The sequence below is a fragment of the Hemitrygon akajei genome, chromosome 11 (genome assembly GCF_048418815.1).
Source record: "Hemitrygon akajei chromosome 11, sHemAka1.3, whole genome shotgun sequence".
Classification (NCBI taxonomy): Eukaryota; Metazoa; Chordata; class Chondrichthyes; order Myliobatiformes; family Dasyatidae; genus Hemitrygon; species Hemitrygon akajei.
Genome location: NC_133134.1, coordinates 141,220,323 through 141,248,195, shown reverse-complemented (window position 1 = coordinate 141,248,195; position 27,873 = coordinate 141,220,323). Strand labels below are relative to the sequence as shown.

The 27,873-nt window shown below is 40.1% G+C and overlaps 1 protein-coding gene across 2 annotated transcripts in view; it reads left to right on the top strand.

Moving 5' to 3' along the window:
- The window catches only part of LOC140736078 (sodium/potassium-transporting ATPase subunit beta-1-interacting protein 3-like), a 194,794-nt gene that overhangs the window by 130,775 nt on the left and 36,146 nt on the right, over nucleotides 1–27,873 (top strand). For both annotated transcript variants that reach the window (XM_073061817.1, XM_073061816.1), the window contains exon 4: nucleotides 9,743–9,940. In XM_073061817.1, coding sequence (XP_072917918.1) covers nucleotides 9,743–9,940 — 198 coding nt within the window. The remainder of the gene's footprint in view (nucleotides 1–9,742; nucleotides 9,941–27,873) is intronic.

Here is a 27,873-nt window from a genome sequence, read left to right as displayed (position 1 = left end):
TTTGTTCCAGATTGCGGCATCTGCATTCCTTGTTTGCTGTCTTGCATTTAGCAGACTTGCTTTCTGGCATAACTTTATAAAGGACTTTGAGATACTGCAGCAAACATTATTTGAACTAGTTTTAAAATTAGTCATACTGAACTCTACTTGCTTTAAACATACTGATGGTTAGCCAGAGTGCTACTTACTACTTTTGAAATTTCTAAACAAATGTATTTTTTCTCATTCTTCTCTGTTGTAAAGAAACCACATAAATTTTCTAGCTTATTCCTGCCTTTTAAAGCACAGCATGTTTGCAACTCCTATATGGGTATCTGCAAGAATAGTACTTACCAGATGTATGTATGTAAGTGCAGAAAGTGCGTACTAAATGTTAAATAGCTTCAGTACATATATATTTACTGGTGCAAAATGACTATAAATTTGCAACTTCTGTATTGTTGGATCAGAGCTACACCAGCATCAACACTCCTGATCCATTAGAATAGACCAGCAAATTTATGTACTTAAATATTTTCCTAAGTTGATTATTTTCTGGACTCAAGGAATCAGAAAAATCCATAAATTGGAGTGATTTAATTCAGTGAAAAATCAATTCAATATCCTACAGAACCAAGATGATCAATATCTAGAAATTTACAGTATCCTTTCAAAATGTATTCTTTCTATTTATAATTTAATCCCATGTTAAACAGCTAGCCTATTCATCAAAACCTCTGGCTCACAAATACAAGAAAATCTGCAGATGCTGGAAATCCAAAGCAACCCACACAAAATACTGGAGAAACTGAGCAGGTCAGGCAGCATCCATGGAAAAGAGTGAATAGTTGACATTTTGAGCCAAGACCCTTCATCAGGGCGGGAAAAAAGATGAGAAGTCAGAGACCTCCTTGGGTAGCCATTTAACAAGGGAATTAATTAATTTCTGGAACCTATCTGTTCTAGTGAACATTTGGGTGGTATTTAGTAGTGGTGTGCTATTATTTTTAACTTTGCTGCAGTGAATTATCACATGCTGGGAGATAAGGTTATCATATACAACCACGGAATAAACAGTGCGCATTTTCCAGAAACATTAGGTTGCGAATCATTATCAGAACTTTGATAATTATATTAACTGACGAATCAGAACTCTGATTTAACTTTGACAGAGTGAACAGGAGCGACTTTCACATTACTTTTCTAGTGTATTGTAGTGGATTAGTTTGGTGGAGCTCAGAAAATGCACACATTCTGCCCTGAGCTTCTTGTTGTGGCATATTGGCATCTGAAAGTGAAGGAAAGACCCAGAGAAGTTACAGCAGCCAAAGGAATGGAATGAAAGAATATTTACTGGTACTTGCCACATGTTGATGCCCTCTTTCTATAAATGAAAGTCCTCAGAATTTCCCCCACATTTTGTTTAGAAGGGAGAATCTCAATCATATGATATTAAAACGGTTGTGTTCAGTCAGAAGTAATGGATCTAAATCTGAATGTGAAGACAATGTAGAGGAAATAATATTTAATTATTTCTTCTTCCTTCTCTCACCTTATCTACTTACCTGTGCATCACTTCCCTCAGGTGCTCCTCCTCCTTCCCTTTTTTCTATGGTCTTCTGTCCTCTCCTATCAGATTCCCCCTCCTCCATCCCATTATCTCTTTCACTAATCAACGTCCCAGCTCTTTACTTCACCCCCTACCCCTCTTCCAGTTTCACCTATCACCTACCACCTACCAGTGTGTACTTATTCCTCCCCTCTTCCCCTCAACTTACTTACTCTGACTTCTTATCTTTCTTTTCTGTCCTAAAGAAGGGTCACGGCTGGAAGCATTGACTGTTTATTCACTTCCATAGATGCAGCCTGGCCTGCTGAGTTCCTCCAGCATTTTGCGTGTGTTGCTCTGGAATAATGTTCATAGTATTAGCATGCTGTATAGTTTAAAATATCCTTTACTGAACACAATCAAGTTTTCTAATTGTATATTTTTTGTAAGTATAAATACAAGGGGTGATTGATAAGTTCGTGGCCTAAGGTAGAAGGAGTCAATTTTAGAAAACCTAGCACATTTATTTTTCACCCTCCCCTAGTGTTGCCACCACGTCCTCGTGGACCTCCTTGGGTGATCAGCCCTTGAGACCGAGCTAGTGGATGACTGCACGAAGGCCAATGTCCATTTTCGCAGACAGTGCTTACTTGCAATTTTCAATTAACTGAAACAGAAATACCACAGAAGTTATTAACTTCAAACTTTCTGCATAATCACTCAATGAGTTTAACTGCACGTGCATGTAACGAGAGCTGTATAACTTACCTCCTTCTACCTTAGGCCACAAACTTGTCAAGCACCCCTCATATATTCTTTTCCTCACTAAAATGATTTTGCAGATACATATATGAACATTTGTGCTGATAATAGGCCAATGAAAATAGTGTGTTGCTTTGGACTTTGGTCACCAAGGGCACCAGCAATGAATCTTCATATTTATGAGAGGAATTATAGAGAGACTTATAAATATATTGGGCTCAGAATGCAGAGGGCAAGCAGAGTTGGATTGAGACAGTGGTAAAATAAACATGAAAAGGTAAACATTATCTTTCTGAAATCTGTAACAAAAATTAACTAAAAGCAGGAGTGCTATTCAACTCTAAAGTCATGGAATCATAGCGTCATAGACAAGTACAGTAGAGAAACAGGCTCTTCAGCCAATCTAGTCCATGCCAAAACCATTCAGACTGCCTACTGCTATTGACCTGCACCAGGACCAAAGCCCTCCATACCTCTACTATCCATGTATCCATCCAAACTTCCCTTAAACATTGAAATCAAGCTTGCATGCACCATTTGTGCTGGCAGCTCATTCCACACTCTCATGACCTTCTGAGTGAAGAGGTTTCCTCTCACGTTCCCCTTAAACTACTCACCTTTCACCCTTAACCCATGACCTGCAGTTGTAGTCCCACCCAACCTTAATGGAAAAAATGTATTCCTGTTCCGGGCAGAGAATGACTAGTATTACTTAAAACCATATGTCTTTAAAAAAACTGCACTTCCTTCCTAATTATAGGGCTTTTTCACCTCAGCATCTCTTGAAAATAGCTAAAAATTGTGGGAAGCAAATAGTATAATCAAAACCAAGTTGAAGAAATTCAGAATTTGTAATATATCTTGTCATTGTTGGAATTTACAGGCTGATTTGCACATTAATTCAGGATGTATGCCTTTTCAAAGTAGTTACACAATATTTTTTTAAAGCAGTTATGTTCCAAAGTGATTAATATCAATGACCGGAAGAACTTGCATGGAAGTTTCTAGTTAATATTTTAGTGAGGTGACCAGGATCGTTCCAGATCCGTTGTCAGGATTGTTCTACCAATAGGGTAGATGTCTCCAATGGCAGAATTTGCAAAAGGTACCCAAGAAAGCTTTCTGAAGCAATTATGTAGATGGTTCAAATAGAGAAGTGGTTGCAGGTGACGTCCTCTTAGCAAATGAGGCTGGGCAAGAGGTCAGTAATGGAGCACTAAGAGACGTGACCACAGTTCTACTAGTTTCAAAATAGTTATGGAAAAGGATAGGACTGGTCCTCAAGTTAAATTCCTGAGCTGGGGCAAGGCTAATTTTGACAGCAGAATCAGAATCAGAATCAGTTTATAATCACCGGCATGTGATGTGAAGTTTGTTAACTTAACAGCAGCAGTTCAATGCAATACATAATCTAGAAGAAAAACATAATAAATAAATAAATCTTATTCAGTATACTTTATGCAGTAGGTTGAATAGATTAAAAATCATGCAAAAACAGAAAAAAAAGTGAGGTAGTGTTCAAGTGTTCAATGTCCATTTAAGAATCGGGTGGCAAAGAGGAAGAAGCTATTCCTGAATCACTGACTGAGTGTGTGCCTTCAGGCTTCTGTACCTCTGACCTGATGGTAACAGTGAGAAAAGAGCATGCCCTGGGTGCTGGAGGTCCTTAATAATGGATGCTGCCTTTCTGAGACACCGCTCCCTGAAGGTGTCCTGGGTACTTTGTAGGCTAGTACCCAAGATGCAGCTGGCTAAATTTACAACCCTCTGCAGCTTCTTTCAGTCCTGTGCAGTAGCCTCCTCCCACGTACCAGACAGTGATGCAGCCTGTCAGAATGATCTCTACGGTGCAAATACAGAAGTTTTTGAGTGTATTTGTTAACATACCAAAAATCTTCAAAATCCTAATGAAGTATAGCTGCTTTATTGCCTTCTTTATAACTGCATCGATATGTTGAGACCAGGTTAGTTCCTCAGAGATCTTGACACCCAGGAACTTGAAGCTGCTCACTCTCTCCACTTCTAATCCCTCTATGAGTATTGGTATGTGTTCCTTCGTCTTACCCTTCCTGAAGTCCACAATCAGCTCTTTCATCTTACTGACATTGAGTGCCAGGTTGTTGCTTCGGCACCACTCCACTAGTTGGCATATCTCACTCCTGTACACCCTCTTGTCACCACCTGAGATCAACAATGGCTGTTATGTCAGCAAATTTATAGATGGTATTTGAACTATGCCTAGCCACACAGTCATGTGTATACAGAGAACAGAGCAGTGGGCTAAGCACACACCCCTGAGGTGCACCAGTGTTGATTATCAGTGAAGAGGATATGTTATCTCCAATCCGCACATACTGTGGTCTTCCAGTTAGGAAGTCAAAGATCCAATTGCAGAGGGAGGTACAGAGGCCCAGGTTTTGCAACTTCTCAATCAGGAATGTGGGAATGATGGAATTAAATGCTGAGCTATAGTTGAAAAACAGCATCCTGATTTGTATTTTCCAAGTGGTCTAAAGCCACGTAGAGAGCCACTGAGATTGCATCTGCCATTGACCTATTATGGCGATAGGCAAATTGCTATGGGTCCAGGTTCTTGCTGAGGCAGGAGGTCAGTCTAGTCATGACCAACCTCTCAAAGCATTTCATCACTGTAGATGTGAGTGCTACTGGGCGATAGTCATTAAGGCAGCCCACCTTATTCTTCTTAGGCACTGGTTTAATTGTTGCCTTTTTGAAGCAAGTGGGAACTTCTGTCTTTAGCAGTGAGAGGTTGTAAATGTCATTGAATACTCCTGTTAGTTGGTTGGCACAAGTTTTCAGAGCCGTACCAGGTACTCCATTGGGACCTTCCGCCTTGCGAGGGTTCACTCTCGTTAAAGACAGCTTAACATCGGCTTCTGAGACAGAGATCACAGGGTCGTCAGGTGCAGCAGGGATCTTCACAGCTGTAGTTATATTCTCCCTTTCAAAGTGTGCATAGAAGTTGTTCAAGTTCATCTGGTAGTGAAGCATTGCTGCCATTCATGCAATTGGGTTTTGCTTTTTTAGGGAGTAATGTCTTCTAAACCTTGCCAGAGTTGTCGTGCTTCCAACTTCATTCAAAATTGTCTCTTCACCCTTGAAATAGCCCTCCACGAATCATACCTGGTTTTCTGGTACAGGTCTAGGTTGCCAGACTTGAAAGAAATAAATCTAACCTTCAACAGATGATGTACCTCCTGGTTCATCCACGGCTTTTGGTTTGGGAATGTGCAGTAAGTTTTCGTAGGCACACATTCATCCACACAGGTTTTAGTGAAGTCAGTAACAACTGCAGCATACTCATCCAGGTTCAAAGATGAATCCCTGAATACAGTCCAGTCCACCGATTCAAAGCAGTCCTGTAGGCACTTCTGTGCTTCCCTTGTCCAAACCTTCTTGGTCCTCACTAGTGATGCTGCAGTCTTCAGTCTCTGCCTATACTCAGGAAGTAGAAGTACAGCCAGGTGATCAGACTTCCCGAAGTGAGGGTGTGGAATAGCACAATATGCATTCTTGATGGCGGTGTAACAATGGTCCAGTGTGTTGTTTCCTCTGGTATTGCAAGTGATCTGTTGATGGTAATTTCTTAGTGATTTTTTCAGACTGGCCTGGTTAAAATCTCCCAAAACGATAGTGAAGGTGTTAGGGTGCGTTGTTTTGTGCATGTTGAACCCATTGCTCAGATCATCTAAAGTCTGCTTGACATTGGCCTGAGGTGGAATGTAAACTACTACCAAAGTGACCACAGAGAATTCCTGTGATAGGTAAGATGGACGGCACTGTACCGCTAGATATTCCAGGTCTTGTGTGCAGAATTGGGACAACACTGATATGTTTGTGCACCAAGAAGAGTTCATCATGAGACATACTCCTCCACCTCTGCTTTTGACAGACTCTATAGATCTATCCTGACGGTGTATAATAAGCCCGTCACTGAATTGCTGCATCCGGTACAGAAGGGGTTAACCAGGATTTTGTGCAACAAAAGACATATGAGGTCCTAATGTCCCTCTGATTCAGCACCCTAGCTCTGAGATCATCGATTTTATTCACCAGAGACTGCACGTTTGCCAGCAAGATGGTTGGTATTTGACAGGATTTGATGCCATTTGACAGGATTTTGAGAGAGTTGGTTGGAAGAGGTTGTTTGCAGGTAAAAGGACATTTGACAAGTGGGGGGGGGGGTTTAAAAAGTGAGATAGGAGGCATTCAGGACTTGTTTGCTACTGATAGGTAAGGTAAAAGAAAATCCTTAAAGATTTTTCAAGGATATTAAGAGCAAAAAGTTAACTTTGTGATAGTCTATGTGTGGAACTACAGGAAATAGTTAAGGTTTTAAATGAATACTTAATCTGTATTTGTTGTGGAGAACGATATAGAAACTGGTAGATTATAGGGACCGGAGTGCTGAAGCTTGGTTTTTCATAATCTTGGGTGAATTGGTAAATATGTTTATTATTTTTATATGTAACAAGGTACAGTGAAAAACCTGTCGAGCATGCCATTCATACAGATCAATTCATTACAGCAGGTGTGTTGAGGTAGTTAAACTAGCTACCAGAGGACTGGAGGAATGCTCATGTTTGAAGGACTGCAAGGACAGGCCAGGAAGCCACAGGTTGGTGAGCCTTAATTCAGTGGCGAAAAAGATACTGGAAGGGATTTTGAGGAATTATTTGAATTTGAATTAGCGAAGGAGGGAAGGTTGCTTGTCTGATTGGAGACCTGTAGACAGCCGTGTGATATAGTGATTAATGTTGTATCCTTTATTGTTCATCATATAAGTTAATGATTTTGGAAGAGAATCTAGGCTGTGTGATTAGTAAGTATGCAGATGATACCAAAATTAGTGGTACATTCAACAGTTAAGAAAGTTGTCTAATGTTATAGTAGGATCTAGATCAACTGGGAAAGATGGCAAGGGATTGGCTGATGGAATAAAACTATGACAGATATGAAAGATGAATTTTGAGAAGTTAAATCAGACTAGGATGTACACAGTGAATAGCAGGGCTCCGGGGAACGTTACTGAATGGCAAGTCCTTTGATTACAAGTACGTAGTTCTCTGTAAGTGACAACACAAGTTCACAGTGGTGAAGAAGGCATATGTATACTTGCTGACATTGGCCAAGGCACTGAGTGTACGAGCTGGGACGTCTTGTTAAAGCTGTTCAAATTGTTGGTTAGGCTGCACCTGGAATTTTGTGTGCCATGCTGTGGAAAGGATGTGATTAAGCTAGAGAGGGAGAAGAAAGGATTAACAAGAATTTTGCCTGGCCTGAACGGCTTGTGTTGTCAGGAGAGGTTGGATAGGCCAGGACTGATTTTCTTGGAGTGAAGGAGGCTTAGGGATTACTTTATAAAGGTTTATAAAATCTTGAGGGGCATAGAATGTTGATAGTTGCAGTCTTTTTCATAGGGTAGGGGGAGCCTAAAACTAAAGGGCATAGGTTTAAGGTAAGAGCGAAAATATTTAAAGGTCTAAGCTTTTCACACTGTGGGTATTGATATATGGAATGAACTACCAGATGAGGTGGTAGAGCCAAGCACAATTATAACGTTTAGAAGTCATTTGGATGGGCACATGAATAGGAATGGTCAACAGAGGCAAATAGGATTCATGAAGACAGGCATCTTGATCAGCAGGGTTGAGATGGACTGAAGGGCCTGTTTGTGAATCGATGAATTGACCTATGGGTTCTGTATTAGGAAATTGACCATAGCTATTCGTGACAGAAATGGATGGCTGTTGGCATTGTGTTGCCACTGACGGTTAAAAGATTGTCCGTGAGCTATGCTGAAATCAGTTGATACTCAAGAGTTAACAATCATACATGAATATCATTGTCTGGGTTAAGATTTGGTCTGTGAATACTACCTACAGATATTTTGCATCACAAAACAGAGTCTGTAGTTTCAGGAGAGTAGGGCTAAAACTGGGAAATAAATAATTACCCTTTGCACTTTGTCATATGATTTCAACACTCTGTCAAATTACACATGAACAATTGTAGTATAAAATACTAAATTTCAAACACTACTGAATTTACAATTAAAAGTAGGTAGGTGAAGATTATCAATGTTTCACTCTGAATATTCAATAAGCGGTTCCTTCTGGCGACTGCAGAAAATGAGCCATTTGCTCAGCAGGAACTGACTGCAACATCATTAATAAGGCAATGAATGTGCTTGTTACAAAATGCTGCAGGAGGTTTACCATCTGAGAGAAAAATACAACTAATGATACCAACTTTTGGTTGAAAGATGCATCCTGTGTAATATGTGGTTTGTTGCTGCAGAAATATACAGTCCCACTACTCCTTTTCACATTTTCTTAATTATATTCGTTATGAAAAAATAAGATTGCATAATAAGGGCAGAGAGCCTACACCGTCACTGTGATTAGTTACTGCCACATAGAACCTGCTCAGATTTGGTGACCAAATGGTTTTGAAACTACATTGAAGTTTTGTGAATGAATATTAATAATGCAGTTGGAAGCAGTTATTTTCTGGCTCGGATATTCTATGAATCAAAACTGGAGCAATTTTTGTGAAGTAAAAAAGTCTCAAGCACCAAGAGAAGAAAAGGCACATTTGAAACATAATGTCACAATAATTGGTTGGAGCAGTACCAGCTTAATATTTGCAGATTTTTGGCAGAGCCTGATAATCTACAGCTTATGTTGGAGTCACAGCATTTTCCCAGCTTTGTCTTTAGGTTTTGGAATGAATGTTTTATCAATGAATGGCCCAGATTCTCTTACCCATTGACTGATCGTTACTGGAGAACTTGTTGATACTTATCTTCACTTTTTCTCAGAATTGGAAGAACTGCAGAGTTCCTGACAATTTCCAATTGCCAACCTCCTGCTCTCTTGCCCGCTGGCAAGTGGAGCCCATTACCACGACACTGGGAGCTTAATCTCCTTGCTTGTGCCTCAGCTAATGGCCTCATTCTCTGATTAGATTTTTTTTAATTGCATTTGGATCCCTGATTGAGGAGAGGCCTTATACTTAGTGAGGTCTGAGAAGAAAGGGAGTCTTTAGTTCAATCTGGGACTTGGAAGGCCATTATTCAGAGGAATATCGTTCAAAGGGTAAGCTGTGGTAGAAGGACTCTGAGGTACAGGTACGGACAGTAGAATGGAATGAATCTCAATACTTTAATAGCTGAAGCAAATCTATGACAATCTTTGCATGTGAACTTTGGATTAGGGAGAGAAAAGCTTGACTGCTTGTGCATTTAATGCTTGCAGGGACTGGTCAGTTGAGATTTTAGCATGCAATCAGCCAGCAAGTAGTTGGTCAATGCACAGCTGCCCTGATGTATGGAGTAATGGTGGAAACCTTTGCATATTTTCTGGTGATTGTAATGAGTTGGTTATTTAAAATGGATGCAACAATAATTATATCCTTGTTTCTATACAGGAAAGTGACCTTCTGACATTTAATATATCTGTGCACCATTCCTGGTGGAGTGAGCATGGTCCTGGCTGTGTACGAAGAGAGATGTCAACCAACTACGTGAAAAGTTTGGATGGCCACTCCTACATCTCGGTGATGGGCTGCATTATTGATTACCAATATATTGAGGTTATTCACAGCTCTTCACAAATACTGCTGGCAGTAAGTATGAAGCCTGAATGTGATGTAATCAGACATGACATAATGAATTCTGTTGTGGTCTAAAATCATAAGTACTTCTGTTTCTCTCATCAACATGGAAATGATATTTCTTCATTTGGATGAACATTAGCAACCACAGATAAGTGCCAAGAATTTACACATTTGTAAATTGTTTCCATACAATCATAAACTACAACTATAAATCACAAAAAGAAATTTGTATTTAGAGTTATAAATAATCATAACCTTTACAACTTGGTATGATTACTCATGGACATTTTAAGTGTGTTTTCTCTGGGTAAGGTGGATTGATATAGAACCATAACTCACTGCTCACTGACCACGTTCCTGCTGCAGAGAGGGACAGGTAGTAACTGATTATTTTCTGTTCATTTATGTAGATCTCCTATGTTGATTTGATCTGTACACTTTTAATTGGCAATTATCAGTTTAAATCAACATATCACCTTGTGTTTGAAATATTTCTGCTTCATAGGAGAGCATTGATTTAAATTTCAGCAAAAATAAGGTTTTAATAAAAAAAATAAATAGTGATATGGGCAGAAATACAAGAAATTCTGCAGATATCGGAAATCCAGAGCAATGCACACAAAATGCAGGAGCAACGCATCAGGTCTGGCAGCATCTATGGAGAGGATATTTTGGGTTGAGGCACTTCATTGGAATTCAAGTAGCGATGTTTACAATTTGTTCAGTTCCCGTTTCATAAGTGATGCATTGAAATGAGTTGGCTTTAAACAAACTTATTACAGATTGGGACAACACAAGATCAATGTGTTTGAATCATGGCACATTTACTTAGGGCAGGGGTTCCCAACCTTGGACCATAAACCCCTCAATCAATGGTAGGGATCCATGATATAAAAAAGGTTGGAAACCTCTGTCCTAGGGAAAGAGAAGCTCTAAATAAATGTCCATAGCACTGAGTTCAATGTCCGACATCAGTGTCAGGCTCCTTAAATTTACAAGAAAAGACATGCAAACCAAATGGCAATTTTCAGTTTTAAGAAAATGCATTAAGCACACAAAAAAAGAGATCATAAAGTTTGTCATTTTGGATTCTTCTGAAAATCAAGCCTAACTTTAAGCCCAGCAGGATGTGGGTGTATGTGGCTCCCCTGGAGCAGCCAGTGTGAACTAGCACAGAAAGGGTAACACTTGAGTCAGTGCCCCTACTGGTGTGTAACAGTGGTCAATGATGAGGATATCTGCTGATATATTCATGTTTAAGTTATCACATCTGTCCCACACCCCACAAAGTGTGTAGAAGCTGCAAGTACACACTTGTGCATATAAAAGGCCTTTGGACAAAATTGGAGATCTGTCACATGGAATCCACACTTTCCAATATGGAGTGTACGGTTGTCTCCATTAGTTTACCAGTCAAGACTGGCGTACACCTACAGCTGTCCAAGGTCTCAGCATTCATAGCAACTTTCATCAAACCTTGAGTTTTGAGTCTTTGGGTACCATTTATCAAAAGGACCACCAGGACTTAACAGCAGTAGAAACACAACCATTTATATTTCCTTGCTAACACATCATATAAAGCTGGCTTGGGCATATTATCATTCCATCATCGTCGCTGGGTCCATCTCATAGAACTCAGGATGAGCTTAGAGCGTGGATCAGTACTTGGAGCTATGATGTTGTGGCCAGTACAGAGACGTGGATGGCTCAGGGGCAGGAATAGTTACTATGAGTGCCAGGCTTTAGATGTTTCAGAAAGGACAGGGAGGGAGGCAAAAGAGGTGGGGGCATGCCACTGTTGAACAGAGAAAATATCATGGCTGCAGAAAAGGAGGAAGTCATCGATGGATTGTCTACTGAGTCTCTGTAGGTGGACGTTAGGAACAGGAAGGAGTCAATAACTCTACTGGGTGTTTTTTATAGACCATCCAATAGTAATAGGGACATTGAGGAGCAGATAGGGAGACAGATTCTGGAAAGGTGTAATAATAACAGGGTTGTGGTGGTGGGAGATTTTAATTTTCCAAATATCGATTGGCGTGTCCCTAGAGCGAGGGGTTTAGATGGAGTAAAGTTTGTTAGGTGTGTTCAGGAAGGTTTCTTGACAAAATATATAGATAAGCCTACAAGAGCAGAGGCTGTACTTGATCTGGTATTGGGAAATGAACATGGTCAGGTAACAGATCTTTCAGTGGGAGAGCATTTTGGAGATAGTGATCACAATTCTATCTCCTTTACCATAGCATTGGAGAGGGATAGGAACAGACACGTTAGGAAAGCATTTAATTGGAGCAAGAGGAAATATGAGGCTATTGAGAAAGAGCTTGGAAGCATAAATTGGGAACGGATGTTCTCAGGTAAACGTATGGAAGAAATGTGGCAAATGTTCAGGGGATACTTGTGTGGAGTTCTGCATAGGTACGTTCCAATGAGAGGGAAAGGATGGTAGGGTACAGGAACTGTGGTATACAAAGGCTGTTGTAAGTCTAGTCAAGAAGAAAAGAAGAGCTTATGAAAAGCTCAAAAAACTAGGTAATGATAGAGATGTAGAAGATTAAAAGGCTAAGAGGAAGGAGTTTAAAAAGGAAATTAGGAGAGCCAGAACGGGCCATGAGAAGGCCTTGGTGGACAGGATTAAGGAAAACTCCAAGGCATTCTACAAATTTGTGAAGAGCAAGAGGATAGGACATGAAAGAATAGGACCAATCAAGTGTGACAGTGGAGAAGTATGTTTGGAACCAGAGGAGATATCAGAGGTACTTAATGAATACTTTGCTTCAGAATTACTACAAAAAAGGATCTTGGTGATTGTAGGGATGACTTACAGCGGACTGAAAAGCTTGAGCATGTAGATATTAAGGAAGAGGATGTGCTGGAGCCTTTGGAAAGCATCATGTTGGATAAATCACTGGGACCAAATGGGATATACCCCAGGCTACTGTGGGAAGCAAGGGAGGAGATTGCTAAGCCTCTGGTGATGATCTTTGCATCATCAATGGGGACGGGAGAGGTTTCGGAGGATTGGAGGGTTATGGATGTTGTTCCCTTATTCAAGAAAGGGAGTAGAGATAGCCCAGGAAATTATAGAGCGGTGAGTCTTACTTCAGTGGTTGGCAAGTTGATGGAGAACATCCTGAGAGGCAGAATTTATGAACATTTGGAGTGGCATAATATGATTAGAAATAGTCAGCATGGCTTTGTCCAAGGCAGGTCATGCCTTACGAGCCTGATTGAATTTTTTGAGGATGTAACTAAACTCATTGATGAAGGTAGAGCAGTAGATGTAGTGTATATGAATTTCAGCAAGGCATTTGTTAAGATAACCCATGGAGGGCTTATTGAGAAAGTAAGGAGGCATGGGATCCAAGGGGACATTGCTTTGTGGATCCAGAACTGGCTTGCCCACAGAGGCAAAGAGTGGTTGTAGATGGGTCATATTCTGCATGGAGATTAGTCAGCAGTGGTATGCCTCGGGGATCTGTTCTGGGACCCCTACTCTTCATGATTTTTATAAATGACCTGGATGAGGAAGTGGACAAGGGACATTGATAGGATACAAAACTGGGCTGAGAAGTGGCAGATGGACTTCAACCCAGATAAATGTTAGGTGGTTCATTTTGGTAGGTCAAATATGATGGCAGAATATAATATTAATGGCAAGACTCTTAGCAGTCTGAAGGATCAGAGGGAACTTGGGGTCTGAATCCATAGGACACTCAAAGCTGCTGCGCAGGTTGACTCTGCGATTAAGAAGGCATATGGTGCATTGGCCTTCATCAATCATAGGGTTGAGTTCAAGAGCCAAGAGGTAATGTTGCAGCCGTATAGGACCCTGGTCAGACCCCACTTGGAGTACTGTGCTCAGTTCTGGTCACCTCACTACAGGAAGGATGTGGAAACCATAGAAAGGGTGCAGAGATTTACAAGGATGTTGCCTGGATTGGGGAACATATATTATGAGAATAGGTTGAGTGAACTTGGCCTTTTCTCCTAGGAGTGACGGAGGATGAGAGATGACCTGATAGAGGTGTATAAGATGATGAGAGGCATTGATCATGTGGATAGTCAGAGGCTTTTCCCCAGGGCTGAAATAGCTAACATGAGAGGGCACAGTTTTAAGGTGTTTGGAAGTAGGTACAGAGGAGATGTCAGGGGTAAGTTTTTACACAGAGAGTGGTGAGTGCATGGAATGGGCTGCTGGAGATGATGGTGGAGGCGGAAACGATAGGGTCTTTTAAGAGACTTCTGGATAAGTACTTGGAGCTCAGTAAAATAGAGGGCTATGGGTAACCGTTGGTAATTTCTAAGGTAGGGCCATGTTCGGCACAGCTTTGTGGGCTGAAGGGCCTGTATTGTGCTGTATGTTTCTATGTTTCTAACTCCTAACTCTACTGCTTTGTTAGTGTACTGCTTCAGAGAGATTGCAGCATTTGAGACAAGTTCACCACCACCTTCTCAGTTCAGGATGGGCAACAAGATGTTGATGTTACTTTCTGAAAAATTGAATAAATTAAACAAAACATCCAGCATTTTATTTTTCTGCAATGGATCATCAAGGTTGCTGAGCATGGCAAAGGCTCCATGGTTGTCCTCCTTTAGGAAGCTCGCTTCCTGTCACTGCAGCAATGGCCTGCTGCTTATCAGTCAACCAGCCCTATAGACTACAGGATGAAGTAGTGAAAAGTGAAGCTTGTCAAGATTATTCTCAGCTCTACTGCCCCTCCAGTCTCCACAAATGAAGTTCATTGATCTTCTGCCTCTCATGTAGGAGTCACTGGAGAAACACCTTGTGGAATTGCTGAAAAAGATATCGACACACTGAAACAGGCAATAAAGGGATGTACAAGATAATCAGTCTTATTTTGTATGCATTAGTTTGATGAATGTGTTTGCAGGTGGGTTTTTTTGTAATAATTTGATCTCTTAAAGCTTGAGCAAAAGGTTTCTCTTTGCTTTAGCCTATTGCTCCCTTTCTTCACTTTCTTTAGCAAGGCTTGCTCTTCCCTAATCTCCTACACCTCAGTTGGATAGCAATATCTGTTCTCTCAGAATGGTAGGGAAATGCAGCATGTGATTCAGTATTAAATCCTGTTCCCCATTTTCCTTCCAATCGGACCTCACAGCAGAATCACAGATTGAGCGTGGCAGTGCTTGGCTCTCATTGTAGACCTGGGTGTGCAGTGCACAGAGCAGTGATTAGAATCACGAACCACTTCACGTGTCAGGGGAGAACCATTCTTTGATGTACATGGTGGAATCAACCTCAGACAGCTGAGGGAAGCTGCCGTCACTGTAAACCCTGTCTGGTTCTTTGAGGAAAGAGACAATGAAATGTGGTACCATTTATAAAAATGCCTTCTATCTATTTTTATAGAGCTTCGTACTGCAAACTTTGGGAAATAGGGTTGTTCTGTAATGCTTTGTAAAACCATGGTTACTACAAAAGCCAATAGTAATACTGTCCTTGGCCTAGCTTGAGGCTGTAGTTGTAGGGACAACAGTTGGTAGTTTTCAGTCTGACCTCAAGCCTTGATTTCTCCTTGAACCTGAGGTGAGAATATTACTCCCTGAAGAACCTTGGTACAAATGATCTTCTGCTGAGAGCACTTTCTCCATCTTTCTGCAGCTTACCCTGTTCTGTCATTCTGTCAGTCTTGCTCATTTAACAAAGGAGCCTTTAGCAAGTTTCCCATGACTAGCGCAATCTTTTATGTGACAGTGAAAATGTACTTTTAGACCAGCCATACTACTCTCTTTCGTGGATTAAACTTTAAACAGGTTTAATGTACCTCACAAAGCAATTACAGCTTGAAGAAATAAACCAGCAACGCACCTTCAAGAACAGAAGAGAAACAGGTCCTTCAGCCCAACAAGTCCGTGCCAACCGTTAAACATCCATTTACAGTAAACCTATACTAATCCCAGTTTTTATTTTCCTCACATTCTGAGCATTTTCTCCCATGTTCTCTGACTCATCAGTGGTAATTTGTAGTGGTCTAGTAGCCTACTATCATGCGTGTCCTTGCAAAGTGTTAGGAAACCAGAATTTCAGGAGGAAACCAGTTGGCGGCAGGGGCAATGTGCAGATTTCACAGATAGCACCAGAGGTCAAGATTGAACCTGTGTAGCTAAAGCAGTGTGGCATCAGCCCTTTGAGCTGCACAACTATGCCTGTTTAAATAGTTCAGGCAGGGGTAGGTTTGATGTGGTGCTGGTCGTGGCGATCTGGTTGGAGAACAGTTGTTGACTAGAGTTAGCATTTACTGTTGTGCATGGAGGTGTAAAATGGTAGTCTGCTTCATGTCACGCTTGAACGTGATTTTTCCTGTCATCTTGCGGCTCTGTATGCTGTCAGCGTTTGTTAGGAAGACCTACACAAGTACTTCAGTTAACTCAGTGGCCAGTTTTTAAGGTACACCTGTCAACCTGTTAATACAAATATCTAATCAGCCAATCATGTGGCAGCAACTCAATGCATAAAAGCATGCAGACATGGTCAAGAGGTTCAGTTCTTGTTCAGGCCCAACATCAGAATGGCGAAGAAGTGTGATCTAAGTGACTTTGACCGCTGGTACCAGATAGGGTAGTTTGAGTATCTGAGAAACTGCTGATCTCCTAGGATTTTCACACACAGCAGTCTCTAGAGTTTACAGAGAATGGTGCATAAAACAGAAAACATCCAGTGAGACGCAGTTCTATGGGCAAAAATGCCTTGTTGATGAGATCAGAAGAGAATGGACAGATGAGTACAACAGTGGTGTGCAGAAGAGCGTCTCTGAATGCACAACACACTGGAGACGGAAGTGGATGGACTACAGCAACAGGAGACCATGATCCTACACTCAGTAGCCAGTTTATTAGGTATGGGAGGTACCTAATAACTGGCCACTGCACGTATGTTGGATCTAACACATTTGCCAGCAGAGGGATGCATACAAATTAATACCTGTTTCTGAGTCTCAGTGAGAGAGTGCATACAGAAAAGTGCACTCTGCAGCATAACTTAGCTCTTTATAACCACGGATACGACTGGGACATGTGTTTCCAATTCAGAACAAATCTCCTACTTTCTGCTGTTTGCTGTTAACTAGTACTGACAGAAGTGTACATTACTAATCTATGTTCACAAGTCAAGTGATTTGAAAGCAGTGACTATTATTCTATTATTCTTTTTAGTAGGAGCTGTTTTTATTCATTGAATCAATATTGAAGATTAACTAACACAGTGATTCGTAGGGCATAGAACCAAGAACATTAGAATCAGAATCAGAATCAGGTTTATTATCACTGGCATGTGACATGAAATTTGGTAACTTAGCAGCAGCAGTTCAATGCAATACATAGTCCAGCAGAGAGAAAAAAATAATAAATAAAATAATAATAAAAACAATTAAATCAATTATAGTATACATATATTGAATAGATTTTTAAAATTCTTCAAAAACAGAAATAATATATACAAACTTTGTATTAAAAAAGTGAGGTAGTGTCCAAAGATTCAATGTCCATTTAGGAATCAGATGGCAGAGGGCAAGAAGCTGTTCCTGAATCACTGAGTGTGTGCCTTCAGGCTTCTGTACCTCCTTCCTGATGGTAACAGTGAGAAAAGGGCATGTCCTGGGTGCTGGAGGTCCTTAATAATGGATGCTGCCTTTCTGAGACAACACTCCCTGAAGATGTCCAGGGTACTTTGTAGGATAGTATCCAAGATGGAGCTGACTAGATTTCGGTCCTGTGCAGTAGGCCCTCCATACCAGGCAGTGATGAAGCCCGTCAGAATGCTCTCCACGGTACAACTATAGAAGTTTCTGAGTGTAATTGTTGACATGCCAAATCTCTTCAAACTCCTAATGAAGTACAGCCATTGTCTTGCCTTCTTTATAACTACAGTACATTAATATGTTGGGACCAGGTTAGATCCTCAGCGATCTTGACATGCAGGAACTTGAAGCTGTTCACTCTCTCCACTTCTGATCCCTCTATGAGGATTGGTATGTGTTCCTTCATCTTACCCTTCTGGAAGTCCACAATCAGCTCTTTCGTCTTACTGACGTTGAGTGCCAGGGTGTTGCTGCGGCACCATTCCACTAGTTGGCATATCTCACTCCTGTTTGCCCTCTCATCACCACCTGAGATTCTGCCAACAGTGGTTGTATCATCAGCAAATTTATAGATGGTATTCAAGCTGTCCCTAGCCACACAGTCATGTGTATATAGAGAGTTGAGTAGTAGGCTAAGCACACACCCCTGAGATGCACCAGTGTTGATCGTCTGCGAGGAGAACATGTTATCACCAATCCGCACAGACTGTGTGGATTACAGCACAGTACTGGTCCGTCAGGCACCAATGTTGTGCCAACCTTCTAATTTACTCCAGAATCAGTCTAACATTTCCCCTCTATATAGCCCTCCATTTTTCTATCATCCTTGTGCCTATCTAAGATTTTTTAAAATGTCCCAAGCGTATCTGCATCCACCATAACCCGTCAGGATGTTTAGCACACCCACCACTCTTTGTGTAAAGAACTTACCTCTGACATTCTCCTCTCCCTGCTTCGAATCACCTTAAAATTAGGCCCGCTTCAAAGTTCAAAGTAAATTTATCATGAAAGTAAAGCACATATATATCAGCATATACTACCATGAAATTCATTTTCTTGCAGGTATTTACAATAGAACAGAGATAAAATTGAATCAATGAAAAACTACACACAAAGACTGACAAACCACTAATGTGCATAGGATGGGAGTAGACCTGTTGGAGGTTTGTAGGGAATGTGATTTGAACTGTTTTTGGAGGAGAGAAGTGCTTCTTTATCATTACTGAATCACAAGATCCTTGTCTTTGCAATAGGTCAACAGAAGTTAACCCTCTAATCCCTAGTATTATTCTAATATGATGTTTCTGCTGGGGATAAATTCTTCCTTTGAAGCAATGTCTGAATTGAAGGCAGTATTCTAGACACAGACTTAGCTGAGCTCCTTGTAACTTCTGTACTGTTCTGTTCCTTAGCCTAATAAATTGTTTCTGAACTTCCCTATTAGTCATTAGAAATATCAGTGCATAAACCTCTGCCCTTTTCACGGTTTATGTGTAACCAGGAACACATGTTTCAGAGTATAAATATAGATCTTGATTAATTGGTGTGAAAGATAGATTTTTGTGTGGTAGAGTCTGGATTTTTAGGATAGAATCACATTGAGAAAATTGGTCTAAAGCAATTTATTTTAAATTTGCAATTGAATTTGAGATAATCTTACTTATAGATGCTTTTGTGTTACATTTTGGGCAGCTGACCATTAATACATTACCGAGGTACCTGCATAGATCAGAACATCTGAGAAAGATTAAGCATCAAGGCCAGGAGGGGCCTGTGAAGGCTTAAATTTTCAGCCCTCTAAACCAATCCTTAGTTCTGAAGGAAATCTTGCAACAGTAGGGCTTCATGACCTGTCCTGTTATAGGAATCAATCAATGGCAGGCCTAGTCTAACCTCTAAAGCCTTGACAGGCACCATTTATTTCAGTCATGCTTCTTTTATTCAACCCTGCAGTTAATAAACAGACATATGTTATGATAATATTACCATGAACACTTTCACTTGTGTATGAGAGAACATCATTTCCCAATGGAACTATTTTCTTTCTAACTGACAAATAACACCAGCTGTTGGACTATAAGTTGAGTGGTTAAGTAGTATGGATAATGGATTATAATTAAAAGATATTTGATCCATAGATAATAACTAATGAGTTTTACCTTGCAAGCAATATATTATACTGAAATCCAGAGAGAAAGCTTGGCAAACAGTTGGGTATTATTATTTAAAAATATATTAGATTATATTATAATATATTATATAATATTGTTTTGCAAAAGTTAAAACATATATTCTATTTGGAGGAGATATCCACACATTATTAAAATTGTAATTCAACAACAATACCTATATAACACGACAAACAAAATGGTGCATTTTTAAATTAATGGCCTGAATTGAGAGAGTTGGCTCAACTTCCGCACTCTCTCAATATCCATACTAAACGTGTGTGGGTGCATTTATCCAGTCAACCTGTTCCTTTTCATACCAGAGTTAAGGAGCATGGTACAGCTAGGTATATGAAATAAAGAACTTCAGTTGGTATATTGATGAACCTTATCTCTAGAATGCCTGATAGCCTTTGAAGGAGACCATGGATAGAGTGTTAAAGCTGTATAAGCTTTGGGAAAGTATTTAAAAGTTTCTCATGCGTAACAACATTCAAACAGGCCAGCTGATGTGCTTGTGATTCGATTCTGACGCTGAGCTCCATATGGAGTCTAGCAGTAGGGGGATTATGACATCATCTGCAGCTTATTCTTTTCTAGGCATATACTAGGAAATTGAGATCTCTTTCAACTTCCTCTTTGGCCAAAATAAGATCAATATAAACTGAGCAGGCCATAATACCCACTTCAACACCTTTTGGAGTGACGGGAATAGTGGCAAGTCCTAACCTATACTTTAGCAAATCATTTAAAAGACTCATTCCAGCACACGAGCAGATTTCAGATCTGTTGACCTTTTAAATTTGGACCTCTAGTTTTCCATGGTGGCCCAATCCAGAACTCTACACTGTACCCCCCCCCCCATCCCCCTCCCCCCCTCTTTTCTTGGTAATGGTGTTCAAAGTTCACAGTAAATTATTATCACAGGACTCTCTTGCTGGTGGGGACCCTGCCTGGAATCTTCCCATGTAACCCATGGCCCATAATATCAGTGCTGAGCAGATGTCCTCGGCTGACTTTGCTATGGTGACAGAACTATCCTGATGAAAGAATTTGGCTACTATGCATATTTTAGTAACCCAAGTACTTCCTATCAGATATTTTGTTGAGCTGTGGAAAATGGTAGAACATGCTTTAGATTACTCAATAAATTCCATATGATTTCAGCATTTAAATAGAAACAATGTCTTGGACTTGGAAAGGTCCAAACAGTATCTTGGACTAGAATGAAACGAAAGTACCTGAAGAATCCTCACTAATATATGGAGTACATGTAATTAATTAGTTTAATTTTTATGTGTACTTGTTTAGAACTTTTGAACTTGTTCATTTAATAAATGGCATAGTAGGAATCAGACTATTGAACTAACTGAAGTGGTTAAATTAGTTTTGGTTTCTCAGAATTAAGTGATTCATTCAGTGATTGAATAATTTTATTAGAAAAATTATGAAGGTTGATCTTAGAATAAGCATGGGAAAATGTTTTCATCCATTTACTTCAGAGAGCAGATTAAAGGGAAGAGAATAACATCAGTGTTCAGAATTTATTTGTAACATGTGTATTGATTTTTCAATTTTAGTTGTACATGATCCATTTTTCCTTTAACAATGCACAACCATTGACCTAGTGCTACACTGATGTATTTGGTGCCCTAAATGACATCATTATTGTCTTTTTGGATTGGTATTCTTGTAGTTACAATTCAATTACTACACAATTTCTACCATTTCCCTCTTACTATTCTTGCTGAAGCCTTGCTTGGAATGCAGCAGACACAATGAACTGGAAATCTGTGGCAGTGAAAGTACCCAGACACATTGCAGATAGCGCTAATTTCCCTGCTGGATTGTTTGCTGACATTGCTTGCATTGTGCACAAAGGACTTCAGTTGCTACACCATGACACCATGTTATGCAGTACAATGCTGACTTCCTAAGTAGCAGTCACAATAATTTCATTACAAGGCAGTTATTTGTGCCAGTCTTATTCGAAAGCAAAGGTAGATAAGAAGCATGGCTCCTTGAAGACTGAAGCTACACTTTTCTTTGTAACAATTTCCACTTATAATTCTACAGTAGACAAAGGCAAAGCGTGAATGTTTTGACCAAAATAATTTTATCACAGTGCAACATTTACTTGTGCTGCTTGATAATAATTTTATTAGAAACCAATTGGATTGTGCTACTGCATCCATAAAGATATAATCCATGTGGTTGATTTGCTTATCCATGGAATTGTCCAGAAAAATGCAATAGTATCTGATGATGTCTATGCAGGATGTTATTAGAGTCCAATTTAGTTGGAAATGCACAGACCATTCATGCAGAGGCATTCCTTCACTATGAGTATAGACCCCATTTACAAGAACAAATAATGAAACAAAGGAAAGAAAAGCCTCTGCTGTCACCTCATACTCAGACAGGAGATAAAATATATTCCACTAATAAGGTGTAACCTATGAACAGCCAGATTCAAGTGGCATGACGCCTGCTGCAGGAAAAAAATTAAGAAGCTTCTAGAAAATATATATGAGTGAGATTGAAAATGTGGCTAAGTGGTGCCATAAGAACAAACTCTTCTCACTGCTACCATCGGGAGGAAAGTAGAGGAGCCTCAGGACTCACACCACCAGGTTCAGGAAAAGTACAGTAATTACACCTCAACCATCAGGCTCTTGAATCAAGAGGGATAACTTCAGTCAACTTCACTTGCCCCATCACTGAACTGTTCCCATAACCAATGGACTCACTTACAAGGAGATTTAAGTGAGTCCACTTAACAATGGATTCAAATCTCATGCTCTTGATATTTATTGCTTATTTATTTGTTGTTATTATTTTTTTTACTTTCGTAGAATTTGTTGTCTTTTGCACACTAGTTGAAGGCCCAAGTTATGTGGTTTTTCATTAATTCTGTAATGATCATTATTCTATTATGTATTTATTGAGTATGCCTGCAAGAAAATGAATCTTAGGACTGTATATGGTGATCTATATGTACTACAATTACAAGTAAAACCATTGAATAATAACACCTATAAAGGTGGTTATATAAAAATACAAACAAGCAAAGTTTATTATCAAAGTACATATGTATATGTAACCATATACAACCCTGAGATTCACTTTCTTGCAGGGAATCACAGTAAATACAAGAACAACTATTGAACTATTGAAGGACTGCACTCAACAGAATGGGCAAATGACCAGTGTGCAAAAGACAACAAACTGTGCAAATGCAAAAAGAAAGAAAAAATGTAATAATTCAATAAGCAATAAATATTAAGAACATGAGATGAAGAGTCCTTGAAAGTAAGTCCATTGGTTGTGGGAACAGTTCACTGATTGGGTGGCTGAGAGGTAATGAGTGTTCCTGAACCAATTGGTGTGGATCTTGAAGTTCCTGTACCTCCTTCCTGATGGCAACATGAGATTGGCCTGGATGGTGGATGCTGCTTTCCTGTGACAGCACTCCATGTACTGTATATGTGCTCAATAGTTGGGAAGGATTTACCTGTGATGGATGGACCATATCCACTACTTTGTGTAGGCTTTTCTGTTAGAGGGAATTAGTGTTTTCATACCAGTCTGTGATGCAGCCAGTCAATATGGTCTGCACCGCACATCTGTAGAAGTTTGTCAAAGTCTTAGATGAAATGCTGAAACTTTGCAAACTCCTGAGGAAGAGAGATGTCATGCTTTTTTCTTAATGTCACTTATGTGCTGGGCCCAGGAAAAATCCTCTAAAATAATAACACAGAGGAATTTAAAGATGCTGACCCTCTCCACCTCTGATCCTCCAATTAGGACTGGCTCATGGATCCTTGGTTTCCTCCTTCTAAAGTCAATAATCAGCTCTTTCATCTTTATTTTAGTTTTCTAGTATCTGTAGTTCTTTTAATTCTGCTTGATCACATCTTCCAGTCATTCACATGCTCATGGATATGTGCCAAGTCTCCTTCAGATAAAGATCTCAAGAAAGAAGTTGATTAAGAGATTGCTGTTGTGGCACCACTCAGCCAGAATTTCAATCTCCCTCCTATTAGTCGATTCATCACCACCTTTGATTCAGCCAACGACAGCGGTGTCATCAGCAAGCCTGAATATGGCATTGGAGCTGTAGTTAGCCTCACAGTCATAAATACAAAGTGAGAAGAGCAGAGAACTAAGCTCACAACTTTGTGGTGCACCTGTGCTGATGATGATTGTGGTGGAGATGTTGTTGCCAATCCAAACTGGCTGTATTGAGGCCTAGGGATTTAAGCTTACTGATAAGTTTGAGGGGGTTGATACTTTTGAACGCTGAGCAGCGATTAATGAAGAGAATCTTGATGTATGCATTTTCACTGTACAGATGTTCATGGTTGAGTGAAGAGCCAATGAAATAGCATCTGCTGCTGACTTGTTGTGACAGTAAGCAAATTGGAGCAGACCCAAGTCGCTTCTCAGACAGGAGTTGATATGTTTCATCACCAAGCTCTCAAAGCACTTCATCACAGTGGATGTAAGTGCTACTGGGTGATAGTCTTTGACGTAGGTTACCAGGTTTTTCCCAGGCACAGGCGTAATTGAAGCCTGCTTGGAGCAGGTGGGTACCTCAGACTGCTGGCGTGAGAGAGTAAAGACCTCAGGGAACCCTCCAGCCAGTTGATCATCTTTATTATTTGGCCAGGTACTCCATCTGAGTCAGATGGCTTCTGTTGCTCAACCTTCCTGAAGGATGCTTACATGTTGGCCTCAAAAACAGGAATCACAGTATCAGTGGGTACTGTGGGAGTTCATGAAGCTGCCTCTATGTTTTTATGGAGGCATTAAGCTCATCTGGTAGCGAAATCTTGTTGTCATCTATGTCGCTTAGTTTTACTTTGTAGACGGTGATTACATTCAAGCCCTGACACAGGTGTTGGGCATCTTTCAGTGATTCAACTTTGGCCCGGATTTGTCACTTCACATAAGATGGCTTTCTGGAGATTGTACCCGGATCTCTTGAACTTTACTTGGTCACCAAGCCTGAGCACCACAGATCTGGCCCTCAGCAGTTGTGGATCACACGGTTCATCCAGGACTTCTGGCTGGGGAAGACCCTGAATGATTTTGTGGAGATTTCACAACTGCAGGTAGTTTCTCCTTTAAAACTCCTCCCTTATTGCTGAGTTCCCTGCAGACTTTTCCCCTGTACCCCAGCTCAAGTGCAACACTGAGAGCTCACCTACCTCCTGTCACAACGTCAATAATTAATCCCAAACCTGCCTGATTAAGACACTACCTTCCCCTCTCCATCCCTCCACAAGTGCCTGACTCCACCATAAAGATCCTGAATTTCTTTCTACTCTCCTCCTCTGTGTGGTGTTCTCTGCATCAATGAGAGCCGACACAGGTGGGGGACTGCTTGTGGAAGCACCTTTGCTCTGTCTGCCACAAAAGGCAGGGTCTCCAGCGTCTGATTGAACCCATTTCAATTAGACTTCACATACCCATTCTGACTTTTCTGTCCTTGCCTCCTTTACTGCTCTGATGAGGCCAATCTTATGCTGGAGGAGCAACATCTCATATTCAGTCTGGGTAGCCTCCAACCTGATGGCTTGAACATCAATTTCTCTAACTTCTGGTTGTTTCTTCCCTTCCCTCCTTCTCTCTTTTCCAATTCCTCAATCTGGTTCCCTGCTCACTCTTTATCTTCACCTCACCTGCCTATCACATCCCCCTAGTTCCCATTCTTCTTCCCTTTCTTCCATTGTCCACGATCCTCCCCTATTAGGTTCTTTCTTCAGCTGTTTATCTTTTCCAGCTATCACTTCCCGGCTTTTATCTTCATAACCACACCTACCTTCCCTCTCACCTGGTCTCACCAATCGCCTGCCAGGTTCACCCCTGCCCACCTTCTTATTCTGCTTTTTGCTCCCTTCCTTTCCAATACTGATGAAGGGTCTCCGCCTGAATTGTCGGGTTTGTTCCCTTGCCCTGATGCTGCCTGACTTGTTGTGCTCCTTCAGAATTTTGTGTGCGTGTTATTCAAAGTGCAAACATTGCTTTTTACCAATGTAGTTCCGAAATGTTCTGTCATTAATCTCACTTATTCCAAGCCATTCTGTGCATGTTATAACATGGAGTTCATATGCATTATTGTTTCAACCAGCAACTTATAATTATTTTGATATGTTCCGGGGAGTAGGGATGCAAGGACACCGCTCGGCAGGATTAGTTGTTCAAAGAATGAGGATAAAGTACATGTAAAACAAATCCATAGTTGTCTACCAAATGTTGAAGAGAATTTGAGAAATCATGATTAGTATTAATAAATAATACACTGAGAGTAGATTTCTGTAAACTGCCTAGAATTTACTGAGAAATTCAGAAAGTATCGCCATTTCAGTACAATGGTACTATGACAGAATTGAACTGATAGCATTAGAAGTATGCAATTATAGCTTGTCAGTCGTTGTTATTTATTATAACTGTGTAAAAGCTCAATCCATGCTGATAAAATGCAGATTGACCAGAAATGAAATCAGGAAGGATGCACGGTACCAGTCCAGCTGTGACTCAATAGCTTGGTGCAGTCATCTGTATAACAAGCTAACGTCTTTACTAATGTCTTTTGAGTTTTTAAAAACATACCAGTTGTTTTCAAATTTAGAAAGGTTGCCAGAAAATGTAAATATCTCTTAATAGTACTGATAATGGAACTGGTTTACATGACTACCTACTTAAATTTAATTACCATAAAATGCAGTGTTAAAAAGGAGAAGAAATTAATGACAGAATTGCCCAAATACATACTTACTTGAGATGGTGAGCTGTCTTTGTTGGCAATTAGAAAATTGCTGCTCACAAAATTATATGCAAGAAAATTGATAGGTGGACAATTTTAGGTAGTCTGCCTATGATTTCCCTAGTATAATTAGGTGAGACTCTTCTCAACCAGCATACTTTGGTAGAATCAGACATCATATACCTCACTCCCTTTACATTGACTTACTTCTCGAATTGCATTTGGGAGCCATTGATTTGTTGAAGATTGATTTGCCATGGTGGTCAGTTATGGTTACAAAGCACACAAGAAAATGAATGTTAAAAAATTATTAACAACTATTTTTCATTAAGTCAAATGTTATTCCAAATTTTCTGATCATTTTTGAAATCTTCATTATTGTTCAATATTATCTGTTTAGGTTATTCAATGTTATCTGTTTAAATCTTAAATCATTGATACAGAAAGGTCGAGTTCCATCATGCACTCTTCCTTAGCTTCATGTCCGTTATGATAGGTCCTTGTAGGCCAACTGTAGACCCAAAGATTCTTTAGATTACATTTCTCCAGTGTTCCTTGTGTTTATTAATTTCTCAAGAATATTTTTTGTATGTCTTCTACGATGTGCGGGGTAGTGCAGGGATAGGAAGTAGGGGAAGTTGCATGGAATTCTGTGCTTGAATGTTACCATAGATACTGTATGCCTCGAGGAAGGTGAGGTGTGAGATTTTGCTTGGAATTCTTATGTTGGATCATGTGGAGATGTGGAATTTGCTGTGTTTTCGTGAAGTGTTCCAAGGAGAGCAGGGAATTTAGAAAACAAGAGAATGTGCCCTAGAAGGATCAGGCTGCAGACTCTGGGCTGGGACCCACTTAGGGAGGTCTGTGCAACATTTGTCCCAAGAGTATTCAATGATTGTTGCTTCTTGGAACAATGTGATCAAACGTTTTTAGACTAACATGCAAAAGAATATCTTTCACAAGGAAAGATATTGTCCTTGTTGTGTATTTAATACTTCTGTAATATGGTAAATATATTGTTTGATTCTGCATTCAGGCATTGCAGGTTATATGTAAAATACATGAATGGCAAACGTCATCATGCCACCACATCACATGCGTGCATCTCATGAAAAGTAAAAACGGAACTAGACACATTATCTCTCGCTCCCGTCCTTTCCTTTCATGTTTTGGAGTTACAAAACCCATAACAATCCTGTGCTGTATTGAGTGGAACTTATGTCAGGAGAAAGGTGATTCATTTATACTCACACCTGGTTGAATTTCTCAAGTGCTGAGATTCAGTCTGGAAATGATTGCAATCATACTTTATTCCTGATTTACACTGCTTTCAGACATTTGATTTATTAGCCTTTCACGTGAACTATTGTGTCTGTCTATTGACTGACCTAAAGCAGGATT